Consider the following 18,927-nt stretch of genomic DNA (forward strand, 5'->3'; position numbering starts at 1 on the left):
ACTGTATATATGCTTTTATATCTGGCTTCCTTCACTCAAATAATCATTGCGAGAATCAGCCACAATAGTGGCAGTTGCAGAATGCTCATTCTTGTTGCGGAGTAATATTCCATCATGTGAATGTAACACAACTGATTTATCCATTTTACTGCCAGTAGGCAAGGAGATAGCTTCCAGGTTGAGGGCTACTCAAAGAATGCTCCTGTGGACCTTAGAGCATGTCTTTGGTGATTTCATCTCGGTTTATCCCTGAGACTGAAATAACTAGGTAAAATAGGATCTGAACTGGTTCAGAACCAGTTTTCCAAAGTGGTTGCACTAACTTACATTCCCAGCAGCAGTTCTGGGTGCTCCACATATTAACCGATACTTTTCATTTTCCATCTCTTTTCACCTTAGCCATCCTGCTAATGGTATCTTATTGTGGTATGAATTTGGATTTCTCTGATAAGGAAGTTAACTATCTACTCGTATGTTCACTGGACATCTGAATTTCTTCTTTTGGAAGATGTGTTCAAGTCTTTCTCCCGTTTTTCCCCCCATTTATTGAGTGACTTTCTTGTTGATTTGCAAAAGATTCTCGATATCATCTAAATTGAGTCCTTCATCACAAATATGTATCGTAAATACCTTCTTTGCATTCCGCGGCCGGCTTTTTCACACTCTTAAAGGTAGATTTTGGTTAACACATGATCTTGATTTTAATATAATTCATTACTATTTTTATAACTTGAGACTTTAATTATAGGATCATTTGTTGAAAAGATCATCCCTTTTCTTCATAGCATTGCAGTGCCCCTTTGTAATAAATCTGGTGACCTTGACACGTGGGTTTGTTTCTGGATGCTCTATATTCTTCATTGGTAAATCTGTCTATCCTTGCAACAATGCTGCACTCTCAATTTTTTTTTAATTTTATTTAAAAAATTTTGTTTTAATGTTTACATATTTTTGAGAAAGCGACCGAGTGTGAGTGGGGGAGAGGCAGAGAGACACGGGGAGACACAGAATCCGAAGCTGGTTCCAGGCTCCGAGCTGTCAGCACGGAGCCCAACACGGGGCTCAAACTCACGGACTGCGAGATCACGACCTGAGCCGAAGTCAGATACTCTACTGACTGAGCCACCAGGCACTCCACTCTCTCAACTACTGTGGCTTTATAAGAGGCCTTGATATCTGGTATTATATATCCTCCTACTTTCTTGCTATTCTTCAAGATTACTTTGGCTATTTTTGGTCTTCTGCATTTCCACACAAATTTTAGAATCAGCTTGTCAATTTCCAAGATCTTAAGTGGGATATTGCTTGGGACTGGATTGAATCTATTAATTTGAAGAGAACTCACATTTTTACAACTTTGTGTCTTCTAGTCCATAAACATTGTGTATCACTTCATTTACTAGGATTTCTTTAAGTTTTCTCCATAATATTTCGTAGCTTCCAGTGCAAAGGTTTTACACACTCCGCTAAATTTATCCTAGGTAATTAATATTTTTCAGTGCTATTATAAATGGTACAGTTTTAAAATTTTGTTATGGTATATGAAAATATATAATTGATTTGTATGTTGACCTTTGTATGTAATGCAGTAACCCTGCTGAATTCATTTATTAATCCTCTTTTTTTCAAGTTTTTATTTAATTTATTCTGAGAAAGAGCATAAGCAGGGGAAGGGCAGAAGGGCGGGGGGGAGAGAGAGAAAGAGAGGGAGAGCGAGAGCGAGAGCAAGAGGGAGAGGGAGAGGGAGAGGGAGAGCGAGAGCGAGAGCGAGAGCGAGAGCGAGAGCGAGAGCGAGAGCAGAGAGAATCTGAAGCAGGCTCTACACTGTCAGCACAGAGCCTGACACGAGGTTTGAGCTCATGAACTACAGACCTGAGCTGAAACCAAGGGTCAGACACTCAACCGACTGAGCCACCCAGGCCCCCCATTTATTAATCCTAATTAGTCGGTAGATTATTTTGGATTTTCTATGTACTACACAGTCATCTGCAAATAATGACTATTTAATTAAATAATCACAAATGCCTATTTTTATTTTTTTTAAACTAAGCTTTATGCCCCCCATGGGACTTAAACTCACAACCATGATATCAAGAGTTACATGCTCTACTGAGTCAGCCAGGCACCCACTAATGACTATTTTAATGTCTAATTTGTCATCTGCAAATACTTACTGTATTATTTCTTCCTTTCTAATGCTTATGACTTTTATTTCTTTTTCTTGGCTTATTACATTAGCTACAGTCTTTATTAAAATACTAAATAATAGGGGCGCCTGGGTGGCTCAGTCGATTAAGTGTCCAACTTTGACTCAGGTCATGATCTCACGGTTCTTGGGTTCGAGCCCCACATTGGGGTCTGTGTTGACAGCTCGGAGCCTGAAGCCTGCTGTGGATTTTGTGTCTCCCTCTCTCTGCCTCTTACCTGCTCATACTCCGTCTGTCTGTCTGTCTCTCTCTCTCAAAAGTAAATAAACATTTAAAAATAAAAAAAAAATACTAAGTAATAGTGCTTATTTAAAAAATTTTTTAATCTTTATTTTTGAGAGAGAGAGAGAGCGCATGAGTGGGGAAGGGGCAGAGAGAGAGGGAGACACAGAATCCAAAGCAGGCTCCAGGCTCCGAGCTGTCAGCACAGAGCCTGACATGGGGCTCGAACTCATAGGACTGCGAGATCATGACCTGAGCCAAGGTTGGAAGCTGAACCAACTGAGCCACCAGGCGTCCCTAAATAATAGTGCTTATAACAAACATCCCTATCTTTTTCCCAATCTCAAGGAGTACAAGTTTCAATCTTTCAGTATTAAGTACAAAAACAACATTGTAGCTGTTCTTTATTAGAAGTTTAAAAATTTCCCTTCCAGAGGTGCCTGGGTGCCTCAGTTGGTTAAGTGTCTCTGGGGTTTAGTCTCACACTTGGTGAGTTCGAGCCCTGTCTCGAGCTCTGCACTGACAGCGTGGAACCTACTTGGGATTCTCTGTCTCCGTCTCTCTCTGCTCCTCCCCCCCTTTTGCTTTCTCTCTCTCTCAAAATACATAAAGATTTTTAAAAATGTTCCCTTCCATTCATAGTTTAACGACAGTCTTTTTTGTATCATGAATGGGAATAAAGCTTTTCAAAGGTGTTTTCTACATCTATTGAGATTATCTGAGGATTGTTCTGCCTTTTTCTATTAATGTACTGGATTATACTGATTTTCAAACATTGACTTAACCCCACTTAATTGTTATATATTACCCTCTAAGTATTCAATTCAGTTTTCTAACATATTTTGGGGTATTTTTGCAACTATGTTCAATGGGAGAGGTTGGTTTACAGGTTTATAATATTCCCTTCTGGCACTTGGTATTAAGATTATTCTGACTGCATCAACAGTGTTCCCTTTTTCCATTCTGTTAGAATTCATGAAAGATGATTATTACTTCCTCCTTGATTTTTGTGTAAGAATTAAGCAAGGAAGCCATCTGCACTTAGAGTTTTCTTTGTAGGAAAGTTTTTACGGATTTAATTTCTTTAATACATATCGAACGATTCAGATAGTCTATTTCTCCTTCTGTTTTACAAAATTTTATATTTTGATGAATTTCTACATCCTGTCCCAACTGTGAAACTCATTGGCTAAAAGTTCTTTATAATATTCTTTTATGATCTTTTTGAACGCTGTAGGGTCTGAAGAGGCGTCTCCTTTGTTGTTCCTGATTAGAGGTAATCCATATTTCTCTATTTTCTTGTGTGGACTTACAATGGCTTTATCAATTTTATTAAAGTTTTCAAAGATTCGATTTTTGGCAGTGATTTTCATTATATGTGTTCTATTGTTTTTATTCTTATCTTTATTATTCCTTTCCTTAGGCTTATTTTGGTTATTCTTGAAATGGAAGCTTAAATCATGATTGTCTTCCTGTCTTATTTTTTTAACATATGCACTAAAGAAACAAATTTCCATGTCATGCTGCTTTAGCTACATCCCACAGGTCATGTGGCTCATCCCACAGGTCAATAAGCCATGTGGCTTATTTTCATTATGATTCAGTTAAAAATATTTTCTGATTTCCATTTTTATTTTCTCTTTGATCCATGGATTATTTATAAGTATATTGTTCAATTTTGAGGCTACTGGAGACATTCAAGCTATCTTTTTATTTATTTTTAGCTCAATTCCACCAACATCAGAAGACAGGCTCTAAATAACTTCAATGTTTTGAAATTTCTTGAAGTTTATGTCTGTCATATGGTCACTTTGGTAAGTTTCCCAAGTACTGTTAAGCAACATAAGAATCCTATCACTGTAAGTTACAATGCTTTTCATGTCAATTAAGTAAAGTTTGTTCATAGTCTTATTCAGATATTTTGTAAATTTACTGATTTTTTTTTGTCTGCTCTTTCATCAAGCTATTTAAAATAGGTTTTAAAGTGTCCTACTTCTATTGTAGGTTTGTCCTCTTTTAAAATTTAAATTCCAGTTAGCTAACATACAGTGTAATACTACTTTCAGGTGTACGATGTGGTGATTCAACACTTGGATGCAATACCCGGTGTTCATCACAAGTGCCCTCCTTAATTCCCATCACCCATATAACCCATTCCCCCACCCACTTCCCTTCTGGTAGGTGTGCCTATTTGAACTTTTAGCTTTGCTAATTTCTTTCGTATATTTTGAAATTATGTCATTTTGTGTACCCCGATTAGAACTGTGATATTTTCTTAACCGAGTGACCTCTTTATCTCCATGAACTGTCCCCTTCATTTCAAAGTTTCTTCCGTTTTCGTGCATCCAGGACTTTTTTGTCATATACTGGACAGTATACAAAGGAACCACAGGAAAATCTAAGTGATATTTTTTAATCAGAGAGGAGCTGTCCTCCCCTGTCAGACAGATACAGTGAAGGACTGATCATGAAATTGCATCAGAGATTGAACAGGATTAGGCTTGATTATAGCTTTGGTAACTCCCGGTCTACCTGAGAGTCCCCGTTCCTAGGGAGCACCTCCCCCAAGACTTTCATCTGACAGCCTACTCAGTCTCTTCAATACGGAAAGCTTACGAGAGATTCAGATGTGTCACAGGTTTTTGGCTCACCTCTTTCATTCCCATCCCATCAAGCTTCAAAATTTGACAAATATCGTGACGGAGAAATAGACTATGTGTCGAAGGCCTGCAAGTCTCCAGTTTTGCCACTCAGGCACCGCGTGAATGACAAGATCTCTGTTGGTTTCTCTGCCTCCTGCACCAGCCTCTTGTCAAGGTCAAGCCTGAATTTCAGCCTCCAGCTGAGGCAAAACAAGTTAAGTGCACCCAGGTGAAAAGAGCTGTAGATCATCATTATCAATTCACTGCTTGTGTGCTTTGTTTTCTGTCCCGTTCTCCCTGCTCTTCTTTGTTTCCTAAGGCTGGAGATTGCATTTTGCCTCTTAGAAGCGCCAGCTTTAACTTTCAGCGCAAACTCGAAATTCAGCCAGATAGCTTATTAGATGGCTTATTCAGCTTATCAGCTTATGAGCCAGAGTCTTCGGAGAACCAAAACCAGAAACAGAATCTCAATCAATATATTATATAAGAATTATATAAGAATTGGGTCACAAGATTATGGGGGCTAAGAAGTCCCATAATCTTGTTGTCTGCAAGCTGGAGAGACCCAGGAAAGATGGTAGGGTAATTCAGAGATGGATGTCCTAGCTAAGGAAAGAGTAAGTTCACCCCTTTACTAGTCTTCTGTTCTCTTCAGGCCATCAATGAATTGGGATGTTGCCCACCCACACTGGGTGAGGGTAAACTTCTTTATTCAGTCTACTGAGTCAAATGTTAGCCTCTTCTAGGGGCGCCTGGGTGGCTCAGTCGGTTAAGCATCTGACTTTGGCTCAGGTCACGATCTCGCGGTCCGTGGGTTCAAGCCCCGCGTCGGGCTCTGTGCTGACAGCTCAGAGCCTGGAGCCTGTTTCAGATTCTGTGTCTCCCTCTTTCTCTGACCCTCCCCTGTTCATGCTCTCTCTCTCTGTCTCAAAAATGAGTAAACGTTAAAAAAAAAAAAATTCAGATGTTAGCCTCTTCTAGAACGACACTCACAGACATCCAGGAATAATGTTTTACCAGCTACCTGGATATCACTTAGCCCAGTCAAGTTGACATAGAAAATTAACCATCACATCACTCTAGACCCATGCCACCACTAAAAGCTCCACTAGTTTCTCTGTACTCCAACAGACCTCTTCCTAGGCCAAGCCCCAGTCCTAGCCCAAAACCAAAATCACTGTCTATCTTCCACAGGGCAGTGGGGGGCACAGTTCTAAAATGTTCTTTCTCTCCGTTCTGTGATTTTAATCTACTTATCTCTGCCTCAATAATTCTCCAGTGCCTTTACAATGTGGTTTATCTTTGCCATTTTATCCAGTTGTGTCTAAATGTTAGCAGCAGCAGCACTCTGCCATGACCCATCACATCCTTCTTGAAAGTGGAAGTTAAATCATGATATTAAAAACCTATACCTTGGGTCTATCCAACAAGAAGATTTAATTATGGTAAATATTTATGCCCCCAACTTGACACCACCCAAATATATAAATCAATTAGTCACAAACATAAAAAAAAACTCATTGATAATAATACCATAATAGTAGGGGACTTTCGCACCCCACTTACAGCAATGATCTCTCAGCAGAAAATCAACAAGGAAACAATGGCTTTAAATGACACATTGGATTCAATGGACTTAACAAACATATTCGGAACATTTCATCCTAAAGCAGCAGAATACACATTCTTCTCAAGTGCCCATGGGAACATTCTCCAGAGTAGATCACATACTGGGTCACAAATCAGCCCCTCAATAAGTACAAAGAGATCAATATCATACCATGCATATTTTCAGATCAAAACGCTAGGACACCTGAAATCAACCACAAGAAAGTCCACAAATACTTGAAGACTAAAGAACATCCTACTAAAGAATGAATGGGTTAACCAAGAAGTCAAAGAGGAAATTAAAAAGTACATGGAAGCCAATGAAAATGAAAACACGACACTCAAACCTTTAGGATACAGCAAAGGCAGTCGTAAGAGGGAAGTATATAGCAATCTTAAAGAAGAAAGAAAGGTCTCCAATACACAACCTAATCTTACACCTAAAGGAGCTGGAAAAAGAACAGTAAATAAAGCCTAAAACCAGCAGAGGAAGAGAAATAATAAAGATTAGAGCAGAAATCAATGATGTCGAAATCCAAAAACAGTAGAACAGATCAACAAAACTAGAAGCTGGTTCTTAGAAAGAATCAATAAAATTGATAAACCCCTAGCCAGATTTATCAACAAGAAAAAGGAGAGGACCCAAATAAATTAAATCATAAATGAAAGAGGAGAGATCACAACCAACACCACAGAAATACAAACAATAATAACAACAGTATGGAGATTCCTCGAAAAATTAGAAATAGAACTACTCTATGACCCAGCAATTGCACTGCTGAGTATTTATACAAAGGATACAAAAGTGCTGATTCAAAGGGGCACAGGCACCCCAATGTTTACAGCAGCATTATCAACAATGGCCAAATCATGGAAAGAGCCTAAAAGTCCATTGACTGATGAATGCATAAAGAAGGTGTGGTGTATATGTACAATGGGATATGACGTGGCAATCAAAAGAATGAGACCTTGTCATTTGCAACAAAAGTGGATGGAACTAGACTGTATTATACTAAGCAAAATAAGTCAGCCAGAGAGACAAATACCTTATGATTTCACTCATATGTGGTATTTAAGAAACAAAACAGATGAACACAGGGAAGGGAAGAAAAAATAAGAAAAAATACAGAGAGGGAGGCAAACCATAAGTGACTCTTAAATACAGGGAACAAACGGAGGGTTGCTGGAGCGGTGCTGGGTGGGGGGATGGGCTAAATGGGTGATGGGCACTAAAGGGGACACTTGTCGGGATGAGCACTGGGTGTTATATGTAAGTGGTGAATCACTAGATTCTACTCCTGAACCTATCATAACACTTTATGTTAACTAACTTGGATTTAAATTTTAAAAACTAAATTAAGAATTAATTAATTGATTAAAATACAATTAAGAACGCTTCCTAATTAAAACCAAACCCTCTACCTTGATATTATGTAGTGCACTCACCTGCAAGGCCAGGTTTCAAACCCGGTTGCTTGTTTGTTTCATACATTTTCAATATAAAATTGGGGATTCCTGCTACGGTCTTTCCTTGGTCTGAGCGAACACCTCCTTTTAATGCAGAGTGATATACTCCACGGGGCATATTCACCATTTCTTGCTTCACAAGAGATGTAAAAAATTCCTCCAAAGCTGAAAGAGGTGAAAGATCAAAAGTAAACATAGTATGTTAGGAGAGCATCATTCACTCTTAACTCATATATAGTTATTTTCATGCATACTTGCACACCCACACACACAGCCGTATTTCAGACCAAACTTCACACAGTGAAAGGGAACTCTTGATTCCCATCCTTTGTTTAGTCTTCCCAAATTATAACATGGCACCCAGTTACTCAAGCTTAAAACCTTCATCATTCTCAATTCCTCTCTTTCTCACACTTGGTATACGTAAATCCACGAGCAAGCCCTTGCACATCTACCTGCAGAAATATATCCTGGCTCCATCATCCATTTCTCTCCATTTTCACCGCTGCTTGCCTACAAAACAGGTTTGTACTCAAGTGTTATTTCCCTAAGGGCCACTAGAGGTTGCCCAATGCAGAAACAAAAACAACGAACACATCTAAGCTAAACAAATGGTAGGCATGGAAAACAAAATGGAAAACCACTGCCTGTGCCTCTCGTAGGAACAAAAAAGAAGGGTCCACCTAACTAAACAGGAATTTCATTCTTAATAGATCTCAAAGTCCTCTTTAAATGACTGGGATTAAACTGAAGGTGCTCACTAGAGCATCTATTATGCGCCCAGTTCCATTACTCCTACATAGAACCTTCCTAGAGGTGACCACCCTTCTCCACTGAAAGCCCAGAGAACGCCTGTGTGGGATGTTTTCCATTTACCCCTCCAGACCGGCCCTCTGCCCTCTCAACCTTGCTCTGTGAGTTGGGAGACAACCTTTATCGACTACATCCGCAGGGCTCCCTTGTCCTCCGGCTTTTAGTTGGCTTTCTCCAACGGGAGACACTCGCCAAAGATCAGAGGTTGGAAGCAGAGTGAGGTCAGGGCATGTGTCCTCAGACACCCTCCTGCAGGACTGTTACAAGTGGCCTGCAACCCTCTTCTGCAGCCCCCGGCTCCCCTGAGGCAGCACTATGCACGACACAGACGCTCTCCCCGATTCTCCAGACTGCTATGTCCCCTTCCTTACCTCTTCAGGCTGGGGGACATTAACCACTCGGGGATAACACACCATTGCTTGTGAATTTCCTTCAAACCCGACCACACAGCTGTAAATGGTGCCTGTATGAAACCCTCAAGGACTCCAACTGAATGTGCCTCTTCTGCCAAGCCCCTGGCTAATACATCATCCACATGAAAGAGACGCACGACATCCAGTCACAGGCCACATACCCCAATTCCTGCATAGGCGTGCACAGGTGGGACTGCTTCACCCTGGGGGTGAGTACAGATGACTCAGAATGTAGCTAAAGATCATGTTTATGAGGACAGAGGAGCTATGGCAGGAGAAGGTAATTTCACACTTTCTCAGAAGGGAATCTATTTTGGCAAAAGCTCATCCGTGTCAGGAGGTAAGTACACATCTGCGTGCAGACTAACTCAGGAACCAAACTCTGTCTCCTTGTCAAGCTCTTCAGAGAACTAAGGACTCTCAAATTAACTCAAGCCCCCACAATGAGTTTAAATGAGGGTAGGACACCATGAGTATGACCAATGTATAGAGCACCATCTTCCCTGGCCAGGAAGCTAGGAACTACGATTTCTTTTCTACTGCTTCTGAGCCTTGCCCTGTCCCTCCAGATGATCAGGTGAGAATTTAAAAGAGCTGAAAATTCTGTAGAACACGGGTTGTTAAATATAAATTTTTAAAACACCCCCCAGTGTCCTTTAATAGGTGAGGGGACAAACTGTGGAACATCCTACAATGGAGTACTACTCAGCAATTGAAAGAAATTGACATAGGCAAGTATTTGCATAAACATCAAAGTCATTATGCTGTGTGTAAAAAAAATTTCTTTAACTGAAAAGTGTATATACTATATGGGGGGGGGGGAACTAGTGACATCCTAAGTCTATAGTGTTTTTTTGTTTTATTTTTTAAAGAGAGCGTGAGCAGGGGAGGGGGAAAAGAGGGAGGGAGGGGGAAAAGAGGGAGAGGGAGGGGGGGAGAGAGGGAGAGGGAGGGAAAAAGAGAGGGAGAGGGAGGGAAAAAGAGAGAGAGAGTGAGAGAGAGAGAGAGAGAGGGAGAATCTTCAGCAGGCTGCAGGCTCAGTGCAGAGCCCGACACGGGGCTCGATCCCATAGTCCTGGGATCATGACCCGAGCCGAAATCAAGAGTTGGACGCTGAACCGACTGAACCCCCCAGGAGCCCCTAACAGGTCTATGGTTTAAATAATTGCTTTGTACCAATGTGAATTTCCTGGTTTTAATAATGAACCAAAGTATGTGAGAGGTTATCCCGCTGGGTACGTTACAGTGTACCTGCAACTTCTTTTAAGTCATTTAAGTTTATTTCAAAATAAAAAACAAAATAAAATACCAGTAACATCCCTATTTAAAAGGCGGCAAACTACTGGATTCCTCTGCAGCTGCTTTTGTGTTTACTTGAAAAGACATCAGGGAAGAAAAGGACCAGGGTTCACTCATGCTCAGTGCAATTTGGTTTTCTGGCTGCTGTAACTAGAGACCTCGTGTGTATTACCCACCCTGTGCCTTTTAGGGCGTATGTTCCTAAGGCTGGTGCTTTCTCCTGGTTCTTTTTTGAGTTCTCCAGTAAATGCAGGGAAAGGGAGGCCCAGAAAAATAAAGAACTTTGCCCCACGGCGACACGGTTTGCCAGACCCCGGCAGTTTCCAGAGCACCCCCACGTGATGCTACTGAATTTTCTCCAACAGACATACTTGCTGAACTCAAATCCTCCCCTTCTTTCTCAGGGAAAGGCACTCGTAACGATCAAGTACGAACAATGTAGAAGAGCCAGTTAATGGCCACCACACCCTGAGAGGACAGAAGCAACAGCACACCTTGGCCACACCATCTCCTTTCTCCACCACACGCCTGGGGGGACTGGATAACATCATTTAAAAAGCCCAAAAGGACTAGGACTTCTACCTCTACGGCAATTTGGGATAACTGAAGGCTTTTTTTCCTTCCTGGGACTCACTATTAAAACCGCAAAGGGATCCTAGACTCTCCAGGGCCGTGAGCTGGGAAACGGGGAAGAACAGAAACCGGGAACAGGAACGAGTCCTTAAGGCTCTTTTCTGGACATCGAGAGAAAAGGAAATGTGAACTCTTTGTCTAAGTTGTTCCATTTCAGTTTTCTCTCATGAAAGGAGGCAGGGATTTGGGACAGAATTGTCTAGAAATAAATAGTATGCATGTGCCTGAATTCCTCAGGAAATCTCCATGGGGGTAAAGCCAAGGGGGAGAAAAAATCCCCTATTATAGGATATGGCGATTATGATTGACAAGATGACATTTCTGGTGTGGGCTGATCTTAATTTTCAGAAGCTGACCTTTTCACATCCACGTACATTCAAGGTAGAATTGGGACAGAACAAGGTAATCGGTGCCTGCTTGGAAAAATGTTGGTTAATACTGAGTTAGAATAATTAGATATAATTAGAATAATTTTTTTAAATGTCACGGCCCTATAAGCTTTTTATCAAAACTGAATGATCATACAATTTAATCCATTAATTTATAGCTTTCAAATATTGATACCATCTTCGGAATAATTCTAAAGAAAGAATAAATTCGTAACGAAAGTACCCAGGAAATCTCTGTAGATTCTAACAATCTTTTCATTTAGCTTATAGAATAAAGAACCGTTATTTGAGCCAGTGACTTAAAGTCCCACTGCAAATTTGTCTCGTTGAATATGGCTTTTGAAATGGATTTTAATTTCTCACTGAAAATGGTGGTTTCAACTGTTTTTCCAGTGCAATTTTATTCGACTCTAACGTTTTTCCGTGTGTTCGGAACACCATCACCACCTCAAGCCGTCCCTATAAAAGAGACACCTTTTGCCTTTCAGATGGAAAGGAAGCTACAATTAAAGTAAACTATATATACACATCGGAAAAGAACACCATCGGATAGGTAGAAACACTGACAAATGCTGGCTTCCCTGCCAATGAATAGGAGTCACCTGGAAAAACCAAAGGAGCAGTAAGTGACAATAGTTTGAGATAGCAAGAGCCAGGGATGGAAAGATCCAGATCCTTTTCATCACCCTCATCATCTTCATCTTCTTCTAGTTCATCAGGAATAGGGATTTCCGGTCTTATCTGAAACGACAGAGAAGGCAATAGTAGAACGTCACATAAAATCTTTTCTTTTTCCCTTTTATGCGAAGACTTAAAGACTGAGTTAGACTCATCGCTCTGTAATGTCAAAAGACCATTAAAAATTAATTTTAAAATATCTGTTCATTTTCAGATTAACTAAACGGTAAATTCTACCTTATGAGAGACAATCCCAGACCCATGTAAAGAACCAGTGGTAATATACTAAGAAAATTACCATAAGCCAGCATAAGCAATGATTATTATAGAGCACTAATAAAATTTTACACCCTCTGACAGTAAAATGCAAACAACTGACACATTCAATATATTGAACTTCTATGGTTTGTAATTAAATATTTGCCTTGTCGGAATACTTTTTTTTTTTTTTTTTTTTTTTTAAATTTGTGATTCTGGCCATATCTCTGTGGCAAAGCTTAAAATCTTCCAGTAGAATATATAGTAGAGATCGGAAAAGGATAGAATGCTTTAGTTGACTTTTTCTTAGACTCGGCAGTTTGTTGCTATAGAATATAAAAACACTAAAGTCTGTAATTGGTAGCTATACTTTATCGTGTCTAATTTGCAATTTGAAGATTTTTGTGGTTGCTCTGTGATTAGTTAGGTTCGTTTGAACCAAAAATTTAAAAATGGAAAAAGATTACCGTTATTGTATCTTCTACAAAATACAACTGTCAAGCAATTAATTAAATTTTTAATACTTTCAATGACACACCATCATAATGCCCACATGGAGATAATTAAGCATTAGGGGAGGAAATCAAAATATATAAAAGTGGTTGGCTATAACCATAAAGTGCCAGAACCCAGTCATTACCATTAGCCTGTCTCCCGGAGTTATTTTTAGAAATAATTAACAATTCCTGCAGACTGCCTTCTTCATAGGTCCCCAAAGCACTGTTCCATTTAGGAACTGCACTGAGTCAGGATTCTTGCAGGGGGATGAAAGAAAACAGAAAGGAAATGCTTCTCTTAAGTATAATAACCTCAACTCCAATGAAGCCTTTCAACCATAACTAGTGTTCTCTTCACTAGTGAAGGAATAAAAGCAACCTGCCTAGACGAGCACTTTGCAAGACGAGATTTAATTCTGATTCACTACGGAGTACCCAATTCTCAGAGGACCAAGCCAGCCATAATTACAGAGATAACAATAATGTTCGCTCCACATAGGGCACAATGGCGTTTGTTGATATCAGTGCAAACTGGAGAAAACCCTGGCACATTTGCAACCCTTTTGGCTCTCACAAGCGGGGTTTTCCAAGTGTCTCTGGTCTGTCTACATACTTTGAGCTTGCCAGGTTTAGTATCATCAGGAGTTCTTTTGGAGATTCTAACCAGTCCTAGTCGTCTACAAAGATCCAAAAAAGGAGTTGGTTCTGGGTCTGTCTGCCTTGCCTGTCCCTTTTACACATCATAGTACAAACTGAAAATGATACTTGAACGGCACCCTGGGGGAAACAGACAGCAATGCTTATAGCTGGAGACTGCAAGGGTAACACCAGCTACCACCCCAGTTATCAAAGCACCGGGAAGCTCGGACACACACCATATCCACAGGTGGCGGGAGGTTTGGGGAGGTGGAACACAGAGGTGACCACTTCAATTAACATGAAAATTCAGAGGGATGGTGAGGAGAGAGAGAAAGCAGAACGCTCCTGCTCTGCTGGTGGGCATGTAAAATGGTGCAGGCAGCCCCTTTGACAAACAGTTGGCAGGTTCTCAGAAAGTTAAAGAAGGGCTACCCCATGGCCCAGCAATTCTACTCCTCAGTATGCAAGGAGAGAAATGAAAACGTACGATCACACAAAAACTTGCACACGAATGTGAACGCGTTGTTCGAAACGGCCAAAAAATGGAAGCAGCTCAAAGGTCCGTGAACGGGTAAATGCATAAACAACGTGTGGCGTATCCACACAATGGAATATTCTTCAGTTGTAAAAGGGTATGAAGTACAGATACGTGCTGGAGAGGAATGAACCTTGAAAATATGCTAAGTGAGGGAAGCCAGTCACAAAAGACCACATACTTACTGCGTAATTTCATTATAGAAAAGGTTCAGGCTAGGCAAATTTAGAGACAGAAAGTAGATTAATGGGTGCTCAGGGCTGCAGGAGTGGAAAGGAGTGATGGGGATTGACTACTAATAAAATGTCCTAAAATTAGATTGTGGTTGCTCTGTGATTCCTTGCACAGTTCTTTAAATATAGCAAACCCACCGAATTGTACACTTTAAATGGGTGAATTATATGGGATGCAAATTATATGGGATGCTCAATAAAGCTGTTGAGAAAGAGGAAGAAGGCGAGGAGGAAGGCACGCAAGCTAGAAGAAGGACGTGGAGAAGAAAGGGGAAGGGGGCGGGAGGTAGGATAGAGTAAGAGGATGCAGAAGCAGGAAGCTGTCACCACCTTCAGAGGGATTTGGACTGGTGTATGAATTATGGCAAACAACCAAATGCTTCCAATTCCAGAATTACTTAATGTAAAAGGGACACGATTATTTCTGCGCACATTTTAGCCTATCCAGTCTTTCTGATCAGTCCACCTAAATTACTTACAATGAGTCACAGGACCCAGAGCATCGATATCTCTTAGACACGCTGAAGAGAGACAGACCTACTAGGTTGGAGATAAAAAAAATAACAATCTGTCTTATGTTGTCTAATTTTACATCCACATAACTGGATGCCTCTATTAATGTATCTGCCATGTGGTAAAGAGCATATGTCTGTATCTTACATATGCATATATTTTAATAAAGAAACTACAGACGTACTGTAATTTAAGAATAGCTGATATATTCTGCCTACTTACAACGGTATGATTTGTTTCTTCAAAGGTGAGTTAATTCTGAACAAATTAGCACTTATTGTTGGACCTTGGTTCCATCTCATTTCCATCCTCCTCCGCTCACCTCTTAAAGAAGTACTTGTCCCAGCTTCCCTGTGCAAGACCCAGGCTTTTCTCTTACTTTGTGTGTAACTACTGAATTGCGATGAATGGGCGGACAACTAAGAAAAGTCAAGAGAAGTCATCTAAAAGAATACCTGTAAAATTATCACATTTGGTAATTATATGACAGTAGCTACTAAAAACACCCAGGAAAACCACATATATATTTAAAACACACACACATGCACACACAACTACACCCTTCCAATTATCGCTAAGCTTTGTTGAAGAAACTTAAATGGAGAGCCAAATATTAAATGATAAATTACTTTTAGAATCTGCTTCAAATTGAATATTGGAAAGCTTATACTACAAAATGCCTCACTATGGGTTCTGAGCCAGATAACCTTTTAACCACCTTTCCTGTGTATAACCCATGAAAATCTAAGAGTTTGTGCATAAACACAGGATTTTATTTAGAACATGTCAAGTATCCGCATATATTTATTTAAAAAGGGAAACAGCTTCCGATGAACACAGTGACATTCACTTAAATCAAAGCCAAACAGGTTACACCACATTAATACCAACCCAGGATGCATAATGAATTCTCTTCCATTACTCACTTCGAAAATTAACTCCAGAAATCAAGAACACAATCTATCTTAAGATTCTTTAATTAAAAAAAAAAAAAAAAAAACTTAATTTTTGAACAGCAAAATAGTTTTTAATGGACCCAAGTCAGAGATGAGAGTCAGTCTTCTGCCTAAATGTTTATCCATTACTGATTGTTTTACCAGAATAACAATTCTCTATATTTTTGTTTATTTTTGTTTGCTTTGTTTTATTGGGTTGGGGGGACACTAAAGAAGGCCAAAGAGAAGAATAAATAGTTCAACAGAAGAAAGAAATACAAACTAAAAACCAAAAATCATTTCTGTCTATTTCTTAACGTTGGAATCAACAAGGCCTCAAAGAAGCCCCTGAAACTTTTTGACCAACTTTAGATTTGCATGTTTCAAGTGATCAACAATGATATTTTTACAAACCAACGAAACATAATGGATTCACTTAACATTCCCAGCTTAGACTATGGCCTCGGGCTTAGCGTATGTCCAATAAATAATTGCTAAACCGATGCAAGTATCATCCCACAGATGATAATAATCATAATCCCACAGAACTTCCTAATAACAACCTAATGACAAGAAGAGGAGTTCATGGATTTGATATTCAAACCCCTACCTCACGTGGGATCTCGTTAAACTCCAGGGCTCATAGACATGTTCCAATCCTACCTTAGGTGGACTGTTTCATTCAACCCAAACTGATGTCTGCCACTCTCCCAACGCCTTTTGTTCTATCCATCTGTGAGCTTTCAACAAGTTTCATGGTTTAAATGGAGGTATCAATGAACAAGAAATCTTTCTTTAGTAAATTTAGAGAAAGGCAATACAGTACTTACAAGAGTAGCTACATTATATAAGAAAGTAGTCCTGTTGCTAAGGATACAGTGTATCTTTTTGTTGTTGATTTTTACTTGAAATTTACAGCACTCTCATTTAAAAGATTCTTTCCCAAGTTTTCACAGAGAGAATGTGGATGTACTTTCACTGGAAAGGTAGAGGTACCCTTCAGTTTTCTGAATAAGTCAAATTGCCCGTCGTGCAGAGTGACTAATCTCTGTCAACAAGGAAGAAACAGAAGTCCCTACCTGGAAGGGACTCTTCAAACCACTGAAAATATGTTTTTATAGAAGAGCCTCAGTTTCACATCACTGCTATCATCTAAAAAACAGAGGTAGGGACGTGACTCAGTTGTATCCTTAGCCTTTCGGGGTTTGTTTGGGATATAAACACATTGAATACCTAAGAACTAAAAGTCCAGAAAGTGGTCAAACAGCCGAACTGAAAATCAGTAATCAACGAAAGGAAGAAGAATGCATTGTGCAGTCTTAGAAGCAATAATTCTCCATGAGGAGGCAGGTCGTCTATATCAGAAACTGGGGGTCAAAGACAGACTCTTTCAAATCACTTATATCCCCTCCTCTTAAGCCTAGTTGAGAATATCCACTACAGTCAACACTGTTACTTCAGGGAGTAGGTCATATCCCAGAAGGGGGTTAGGGTAGAAAAAAGGTTGAGAAGCACGGCAGAAAAAGGATAAATGTTAGACATTTCCTTTATAGTTCTTCACACTCTAATGGTGAAAACCCAAGCATATATAGAAACCCCGACTCTAAGTATACCACTACCCTTTACATTGGAAGGTATAAAGAGCTATTTACGTGTCCTCAGCTATCAGAGGACATTGAACAGTTAGATTAAGAAAGTATCTAATAGAGATGCCTGAGTGTCTCAGTCAGTTAAGCGTCAGACTCTTGATAATGTCTCAGGTCATGATCACATGGTCATGAGACTGAGCCCTGTGTTGCACTCTGCACTGAGTGTGAAGCCTGCTTGGGACTCTCCCTCTCTCCCCCCACCCCACCCCACCCTCGCCTCCGCCCCTCCCTGCCGTGGGCACATGTGCGCACTCTCTAAATAAATAAGAAAGTATCTAATATTTGACTAAGCGTAGCCCTTAACTGAATCTAAACTCTAATATCAGAAACTGAACATAATGCTAAAGTAGGAAAAGATATAAACATATCAATACCTAAAGACGTAGAGACTAAACAGCTAGGAATATGTGGGAGTTATTTAATCAAAGCTACTATTCCAAAGCTACTACTCCAAATTTCATGAATAATAGCTAAAAGTAAAGGTAATTATGATGCTGTAATCTAAATTAGCAATTGCTTATTAAAATAATAATAATAATAATAAAAAGTATCTTTCCAGATGTTGTACCCAATTTACTGGTAGGCAGTAATTGCATACAAAATTTACATGTAGCTTTTTTACCTTTACCTTTTCCTTTTTTAAACTTTTTTGTTTTCTTTCTTTAGGCGTTTACATGTTTATGTGTTTATTTATTTTAAATATAACTTACCATCAAGTTAGCTAACATACAGTGTATATAATACAGTGTGCCCTTGTCTTTGGGGATTCATCACTTAACATACAACACCCAGTGCTCATCCCAACAAGAGACCTCCAGTGCAATCTGAAGTTCATCTTTTTTAATTTTATGAGTCACAGAACACTTTTTCTTAAGTCTTCCCATTTGGGATAGCCACACGACAAACTGGCCCATCTGTCTTTGCATCGTCAACGTGAGAAATCCTGCCTTAGTTAGGATTTGATTTTACAAGAGGCTTTCAACAATCCCTCCAATTCAATTCAATAAACACAAGTTTGCCTTGTTCCTACTGGCAACTAACCTCTATACAAACTCAGTCCCAAGGAAAAAGTCAACCCATTTTAATGCCTTAGGATCCTAAGACATTTGTACCAAAACTTCTTGAGCCATTTGACCTAAGGACTGATTCTGGGTAACATCAGACGTAACTTCTTCTAACACAATGTCTGCTTTACGCTCTAGAGGCATTCAATAAACATTCATACGTATTTAAATTAGCAGTAACATTAAATGTGAGATCCATACACTTAGGTCCTTAACATAACCTAGTAACTTAA

At 39.7% G+C, this 18,927-nt stretch overlaps 1 protein-coding gene across 8 annotated transcripts in view; it reads right to left on the minus strand.

The window, feature by feature from the left end:
• The window catches only part of FOCAD (focadhesin), a 311,383-nt gene that overhangs the window by 98,560 nt on the left and 193,896 nt on the right, over positions 1-18,927 (minus strand). For all 8 annotated transcript variants that reach the window (XM_053205043.1, XM_053205041.1, XM_053205038.1 and 5 more), the window contains 2 exons: positions 12,296-12,434; positions 8,126-8,311 (listed from right to left, as the gene is read on the minus strand). In XM_053205043.1, the coding sequence (XP_053061018.1) occupies positions 8,126-8,311; positions 12,296-12,434 (325 nt within the window). The remainder of the gene's footprint in view (positions 1-8,125; positions 8,312-12,295; positions 12,435-18,927) is intronic.

The sequence above is a fragment of the Acinonyx jubatus genome, chromosome D4, assembly GCF_027475565.1.
Source record: "Acinonyx jubatus isolate Ajub_Pintada_27869175 chromosome D4, VMU_Ajub_asm_v1.0, whole genome shotgun sequence".
Classification (NCBI taxonomy): Eukaryota; Metazoa; Chordata; class Mammalia; order Carnivora; family Felidae; genus Acinonyx; species Acinonyx jubatus.